We start from the raw sequence: 7,820 nt of genomic DNA, 5'->3' as shown, positions 1-7,820 counted from the left end.
AGTCCGGGACGAGACTAAGCTGACGCACGGCGAAGAGTCTGGAAACGCATGGCACTGGACAGTTCAGGATGACTCATCACGACGTGCTTTAAACGAACGGTTCTGCGGGGTGCACGATAAGCTACGCCAACACAGATATTTGCTCCATAAATTGTCGCACCGACACTGAAGGTTACCCACACTCGCCTCGAGCCCGGCGTACCTCACCCCGAAACGCCAATCTAGAGAAGTTTTCACCTGTATTCCTCTCTCAATAGACTGTACAAAGGGCGCGACAAAACAACGACTCTTCAACATGATTACCGGATGCATTCCAAAGTTTCGTCGGGTACGGCCGCCCTCGCGTCTACAGACACGCACACATTCGACATAAATAACTGGAATTAAGACGGCACCGCGCGTCGGGTGCGCGCCGACTGTGCCGACAACAATCTTACAAAACAGCCGAGCCAACCTCCATGATAAATTAAAACCGGCGGCGGCAACGGCGGCGGCGCGGCGCCCGCTCCCGGGGCGGCCGCGCCCGTCCAGCCCCGGCCGCGCGTATCACAAGTACATCAACAGCCTGAAACCCCGCCGTCACGGCCCGATGGCGGTCCGGCCCCGCCGCGGCGTCGGACGACGACAAACACCAAACGGGTCCGGTGGGCCGGCCGCCGCCGCCGCCGACGAAGCGCGGCCCGGCTTTGTACTCGCCCGGGGCGCGACAGCGCCGAGCGTGACTAGAAGACCGGAGCCGTGGTCCGGACAATCACAGATAGGGGCGGCCGGCGGCGGCCGGCGCTCAGTCGGGCTGCGAGCCCAGCACCGGGTACAAGAGCCGCGTGGGCAGCTTCTCGTTGAACTCGCCCAGATCGTTCTCCGCGTAGTGGTCCACAAGCGAGCGCAGCGTCGGGTAGATGGCGTACGGCTGCGAGAAGCCGAAGCCCCGCTCCGAGCGGTCCACGCAGCAGTGCTGCACGTTGCCCAGCGCCACGATCGAGAGCACGTACACGTCCGGCTTGTCGGTGCGCCGCCGGATCAGGAACGTGCCGTCCGGCTTCTTGAGCAGCAGCGCCTCGGCGCGCAGCCGGTCACAGCCCTCCAGCAGCCAGTACTCCTCCTGCTCGGCCAGCGGCTTACGGTCGGGCCCGTCCTCGCGGCCGGCCAGCAGCCGGTCCAGCCGCTCGCGGCGCACCTCCCGCCGCAGCAGCTCGCGCTCCAGGTCGCGCTTCTGCTGCAGCAGACGACGCTCCTCCTGGTGACGCATGCTCTGGTCGTTCTCGATCGTCTTGAAGTAGGACGTCTGCCGGCGGATCTCGTCCTCCACCTGCAGCTGACACTGCTCCACCTGGTTCACCCGGCTCTCCAGCAGGCGCCAGTTGTCGAGCAGCCTGCCGAGCGGCACACAGCGCACACGTTAGCGGGGTCGGGCCGAAGCGGCGGCACAGCCAGCCGACGCCGTGCCAACAGAGCGGCCGCCGACGCCCAGACGGACAGATACGGTTTACAGCGCCCGTCACCGCCAATACACGGCCTCCCCTCCCCGAGAGAGCGAGAGCCCGCGCCCGTTCCGCCTTGATAGCCCTCCAAACCAAACGTGCGGCCGGCAAGAAATAGCCGCCGGCCGTTGACCGCGCGCCACTAGAGGGCCGCGAGCTGTTGGAATGTTTATCCGCGCGCGAACTGCTAACGCTGATGCCGGTCATCACGCGGCACCCAAATGCTGATCCGTGATTTTTTACCACACCATGTTCACGACAGACTTCGCCACCGCCCGTGCCACAGCTACTCATGCATTTTTAACGGGCATTAACATGACGCACGCCTTTGTCTTTGAGCGATATACCGAGCCAGCGTCGGCGCCAGGGCGGAGACCGAACTCACTGGCTGTGCTCGTGCAGCTGCGCCTTGTCCCGGTTATTGATGTGCAGCTGCTTCTCCTCCTCCAGCATGCGCAGCACCTCCTCGTACGCCTCCTTGGCCTTCTTCTGCACGGTGATGCGGTCGGCCAAGATGCAGCGGTGCTTGTCGAGCGACTCAAGCTCCACAGCCTTGTCCTCGTACTTGATCTGCGTCTCGCGCAGTCGACTGAGCAGGTCGGCCGTCGAATACTTGTCGTCGTACTGCGGGCGGGGCAGGTCTGTCAGCGGCCGGGCTGGGGCGATCGGCCAGAGGCCGGACGGGCGCGCTATCGAGACAGGACGCCGGATGGGCGGCCGCACGGACGCACTGCGTGACGCCGCCTAGCCCGCTGCGGTCGCGCCGCCCGCGGCCAGCGCGTCACCCAGACGGGGTCCGGCGGGACGCCCACGACGCCATCCACGGAAAACGCCTCCTCAGCGTGCGTCACACCCCAGCGGACATCCGACGCGACCGCCACATCCCCCCCTCCCCGTCCCGCGCACCCCGGCGGGCCGCTCCCCGGCGGCGGCGCTCACCTGACGCGACTCCACCAGCGGCACCTCCAGCCGCACGTCCAGCTGCACGTTGTGCTTGCGCAGGCTCTCGTTGCGGTAGTGGTCGATCAGCTGCACCACCGAGTCAAAGTTGCACGGCTCCGAGAAGCCGTACTTGCCGTTGCGGCAGTAGATACGGATCAGCCGGTTGTTGCCGCCCTTACGCAGCGAGAGCGTGTACTCGCCGGCCGCCGTCAGCGAGTCGCGCACCAGAAACGTGCCGTCCGGCTGGCCGTTGAGCTTCTCGGAGACCTCCTCGCGGCTGCGACTGCCCCAGTACCAGCCGGCGCGCTCCAGCTCGAGGTCGCGCGCGGCGCGGCGCGGCGGCACCTGAGGCGGCGGCGCCGGCGGCGTCGGCTGCGGCTGGCGCGGGGGCAGCGCCGGCGGCGACACACACTCGGGGTACGGCTGGCCGCCCCAGTCGTAGTTCATCACGAGCAGCTCGAGCAGGCGCGTGTGCAGCGCAGTCCGTTCCGGCCAGAACCTGCGGACAGAGGGCGCCGTCAGCGCGCGTTCGCCGCACACATACGGCCGCCGACATACACAAGCGACACCCCCCACACACACGCACACGCACACGCACCAGAGGACAGGACCACCAGCCCAGAGACGAGCTGAAACGGAGCGTCAGCGGGCCCCACTCACAAGGTCGCAGCCGCCACGGACGTCTGACTCGACGCGCGCGCGCGCGCGCACAGACGGGGCGGCCGGCTGCGTCCGGGGGCGCGGCGAAATCGTCAGCGGCCGGCGCCTGACGCCGCCCGCAGCACCAAACTACCGGCACTCACTCAGACCCGACGTAAGGCGTCGACCGCGCGCCTCCACATGGCCCGGCAACGCACACTGCGCCAGCGGCAGCGCAGTTCCCTCGAGCGCTCGGCGGACACCACCTCTCGCGCAGGAGTTTTATCAGCGAATCCAGTTGCCGGCCGCGCCAAGGCCGAGGCATTCAGCGCAGCGCCGCCGCCGGCCGGGTATCGACGCGCGGCGCCGCTGCGCTGAGGGCCGACCGGCCTTCAGTCGGACAGGCGCCGCGCCCGCTCCAGATGCAGATATGTCACAACGGCTGGCTGGCCGCCGGCGGCGCGACTAGCGTCGGCGGCGGTCGGCGTCCGACAGCGAGATTCCGGCACCCCCGTCTAGCGCACGCCCCCCCCCCCCTCCCCCGCTTCGGCCGTTCTCCCCCGCGTCCCATCGGCCCTTCGCCGGCACCTATGGGCTCCGGGCGACCGCGGCTGGCCGCGGCCGCTTGCGGGGGGCCTACCGCCACACCGGGGCGACGCAAGCGGCGAGTCGGGTTGCCTGCCGCCAGGCGCACTTGTCAGTGCAGGTGCGCATCCATTCCCTCCTGTCCTGCCGAACCCAGCCGGCAAAATGAGGCGAACCTGTCCGGGGAATTATCAGTCCGCGGCGCAAGTGTCGAGCGACACGCGCGGTCGTATGCGTCACCTCCGGGCGACGAGGGCACAACTGCGCCGCCACAAAGGCCGGTGGCCTGCGGGGGGCGGTGGCCTGCGGGGCCGCGCCGCCCAGCCCGCCCGGCGCTGGGACGTCAGCGCGGCGCCGCCCGATGACACGCGGCGCTGGCAGCCGTCGGCCCCTGACCCACTTGCTCGCCGACGCACCGGCTGGCCGGCTGGCTGGCTGGCCGGCCGGCCGGCACCGACGGCCGCGTATTTACTTCCAGGACGGGCGGCGGGGGCCCGCCGCGCCGGCCGACACAGGACCGGTTGGGGCGCGGAGGCGGCGGCCGCCGTCGCCCGCACCTGAGCGTGCACAAACCGGCCGCGCCGGCGTCCGCCAAGCGGCTTCGGGCGCGCAGCGACCAAGATGGCCGGCCGGCCGCCATTGTGGCGCGTGCAGCAGCGGCGCCGGCAGCGGCTACTCACGTGATCTGCTCGAACGGCGGTCGGATCAGCACGAAGCTGAGCGTCTTCAGCAGCTGGGTGGGCGGGTAACGGCAGCCTCGCGCCTGCTGCAGCTGGCACAGGCGGCAGATGTGCCGCATCAGCAGCCGCAGCGTCGCCTGGTGGTGGTCCTGCAGCTGCGTGACCAGCGCCTCCACGGCCGCCGCGCATCCCTCGGCCGAGTCCATGTGACCTGGCGGGCAGCGCCGACACCGATTAAGCTGCGGCCGCACCGGGACGGCCCGTCACGCAACGGCCACGTGCGCCACCGCGCGCCGGGGTCGGCCGGACCCCGCTCTTTACCCGCTCCCTGCCCCCCCCCCCCCCCCACCGGGAGGGGGCTGTCACCAGTGCCGCGCAGTTGGCTCGAGACGGCTTGCGGCGGCGCACCAGCCCCCTCCCCTCCCTCTCGCCTTGCCGGTGGGAGCCGAGCGTTGACCTGACAGCGGCGGCCCGGTGTCACGGCCGGTCGCCTGTCACACCGGAGCGGCGCGCAAACCCGGGCTACGGCCGGGGGGGGGGGGCTTCCGCCACGGCCGGAGGGCCTCCGCCACGGCCGGGGGGCGTCCGCCACGGCCGGGAGGCCTCCACCACGGACGGGCGGGGGCGTCCGGACACAGCCCGGGGCGCGCCGAGGGGGCGGGACGCGTCACGGTGCGCCGCTACGGGGAGATCCGGTGCGCATGCAGACGACAGGCCGGCCGGACCGGCGCTACTCGGCTCGGCACCGCACGCCCTCCCCGCCGCACAGACGCCCGGCTCTGGAGACGAGCGGGCGGCCGGGACCAGGCAGGCCACGTGGGCGGACCCAGAGGTGGCCAACTAACAATAGCCGTTACCCAAATAACTAGCAGTCTCGATCCTACCCAGAACAACATCGCCAGAGTCGCCACTGGCGGCAGGGGCCTCCGGCGTGGCGGCCAGGGCTGTGTGCGCCGCTGGGCGGCGCTCCGCCGGCTGGCCGCCGCCGGGCCGAGGTCGGCACAGGCCTCGAGGCGCGAGACACCGCATCGATCGGCCTGACGACGCCGCCGCCACTGCTCGGGCCGGCTGAGAGCACCGGCCGCCCGCGTACACCCGCTTGGAACTCGACTCCCCTCGAGCAGCAGTCGGCCTCTCCGCTGCCCAGTGGCCCGGGAGGAGCGTGTCGGCGGGACGGGGAGGGGCGCCACGCCCTCGCAGGCGTCTCAGTTCAGCAGGTGCGTCAAGGCGGCGGAGGGGCACCGGCACACAGCCCGCGGAGCCGCTCGTGAGCCACTCCCCACGGCCATCCCGTCAGCGAGATCAGCTTAATTACCCCGACAACAAGGCTTTTCGACGGCTCCAGCCAGCACTTAATTGCGGCGCGCCAATAAAATACTCCGCTACGCTATCTAAATACCCCTGTACACATGCCATCGGACAAGGCGATTAGGCACTGCAGGTGCGGCGCATGGCCCCGGTCCCCGCAGCAGTCACGAGTGCTTTAAAGCACGCCAAAAATAACCAGCGGGCCGCGCCGAGTGGACAGAAGCATGACAAAGAGCACACTGCACTGGGCGAGTAAGGCGTGCGTTCGAATCAAGGCATGCTGCGCGACCAGCGTGCGGCGGCGCTGGTGGGGCGCCACAGGGGCCGGAGGACCGGCGGCAGCGGCGGCCAGGGACACGCACCTTCCGCCAGCGCCGCCATCTCGTCGTAAGCCTGAATAGGTATCACAGGGTTGGGCAGGTGGGCCAGAAACTTCTTCACCAGACTGCTGATGTGCGCCAGCTCGAACCGGTTCAGGTCGACGCTCTCCAGGTCTGGCGAGAGGCGCAGGGTCAGCACGGTGGCCAGACCGCTCACACGCAGGGTCAGCACGGTGGCTAGACCGCTCACACACAGGGTCAGCCGGGGGCCAGACCGCTCACACACAGGGTCAGCCGGGGGCCGGACCGTTCACACACAGGGTCAGCACGGTGGCCAGACCGCTCACACACAGGGCCAGCACGGTGGCCAGACCGTTCACACGCAGGATCAGCGTGGCCGCCAGACCGCACACACACAGGGCCAACACAGCGGCCAGACCGCTCACACGCAGGGTCAGCACGGTGGCCAGACCGCTCACGCGCAGGGTCAGCGGGGCGGCCAGACCGCTCACACGCAGGGCCAGCCACGCAGGGTCAGCACGGCGGCCAGACCGCTGGCACGCACATACAGCGCAAGGTCAGCACACCGGTTGCTCGAGATAGCTCGCGCGCGACAGCCGCGATCGACAGGCCCCGCTGCAGACACGTTGCAAAAAGAGCTCCCACCGGCCGACACCGGCCGCAAACATCACCCCGCTATCGTCGGTATCATCGCCGCACGAGGCCTGGACGTGCGTGTAGATAATATAAAGAAACAACCAAACTGCCGCGCTTGGCGTAATAACACCATTAGCAGGCCGAAAGAGACCGTTCGCCGGCGGCAATGATTGGATTCCAACAGGGAATGCGACACGGCGCGATCAATACGCCTCTGGCGGCCGTGACGTCAATGACCGGCGCCGGGCCGGTGGTGACCTGCACACTTCAGAAGGCGGCCGGCAGGGCACGGTGCCGACCGCGCCCAAACGATCGCGGCCATTCGCCACAGGCTGGCGTACCTCACGAAGACGGTGCAAACGCGGACGTGCGCTATCCCATGGCCGCAGAGCCACAGCGCGGACGTCCTGCCATCTAACGGAGACAGGCAAAGCCCAGCTTCCCGCCCTCCCGGCCGAAAAGCACGCCCAAATCGCGCGAGGTCCGCCCGGCAACACGGCCGGCGCGTGCCGGAGGCGCCCGCGCCACGCCGCCGGCGGCCAGCAGTCAATGTCGCCGCGCTGATGATACACCGCACGCCAGGTGACAGCGCTGATGACGGCGGCGGGCTACTCTTGGCCGCCGCCGCCGCCAGCGTCTATTTACACACACCCTGACATTCAAATGGGCCGGTCCGTTTATCAGCGTGGCGATAGCCGGCCGGCCGGCCGCACAAGCGGCGGCTCTCACCGAGGTCAACGGCATCCCGCAGCGGCTGCAGCTCGTCCCACGAGACGGTGCTCTCGTACAGCTCGTAGCAGTTGATGGCGACGTCCTGCTGGCAGCGGCGCTCCAGCTGCGCCAGGCAGAGCTGCAGCAGCGGCGGCCCCGGCTGCCGGCCCGGCTGGAACAGCTGCGACAGCTCGGCGCCGAACAGCGAGGGCGGCGGCCGGCCGGCGCCGCCGGCGTCGCAGGCGGGCAGGCCGGCCGGCTGCGCGCCGCATCTCCGGTGCACCACCAGGCCGCAGTCTGCGGGACGGCGGGGGGCGCGGTCAGACGCCATGCGGCCGGGGCGGCGGGGCGGCGCTGGGGCCAGCCGCCGCCGCTTGAGCTAGGACCGGCCGGCTCGCCACTGGCGGCCGCCAGTGGCCCTGCTGGCTCGTCGCGGGGCCGGCTCCGGTTCGGCCACGGCCGCTATGGCGGGCCGCGCCCGGCGACCGGCCAGCACC

General features: G+C 69.8%; 1 protein-coding gene across 1 annotated transcript in view; it reads right to left on the bottom strand.

Annotated features, from left to right (window-relative positions):
- Positions 1-222: 222 nt before the first annotated feature.
- Pi3K21B (phosphatidylinositol 3-kinase regulatory subunit alpha) overlaps positions 223-7,820 on the bottom strand; it is a gene marked incomplete in the record, with an annotated part of 108,473 nt that continues 100,875 nt past the window's right edge. Inside the window, 6 exon segments of the mRNA XM_037234472.1 lie at positions 223-1,373; positions 1,867-2,105; positions 2,421-2,922; positions 4,328-4,538; positions 5,998-6,129; positions 7,342-7,620. Coding sequence (XP_037090367.1) covers positions 785-1,373; positions 1,867-2,105; positions 2,421-2,922; positions 4,328-4,538; positions 5,998-6,129; positions 7,342-7,620 — 1,952 coding nt within the window.

The sequence above is a fragment of the Pollicipes pollicipes genome, unplaced genomic scaffold, assembly GCF_011947565.3.
Source record: "Pollicipes pollicipes isolate AB1234 unplaced genomic scaffold, Ppol_2.1 Scaffold_7231;HRSCAF=8579_pilon_pilon_pilon, whole genome shotgun sequence".
Lineage (NCBI taxonomy): Eukaryota > Metazoa > Arthropoda > Thecostraca > Pollicipedomorpha > Pollicipedidae > Pollicipes > Pollicipes pollicipes.
Note: the sequence above shows the minus strand (reverse complement) of the source record. Positions and strands in the feature narration are given on the sequence as shown.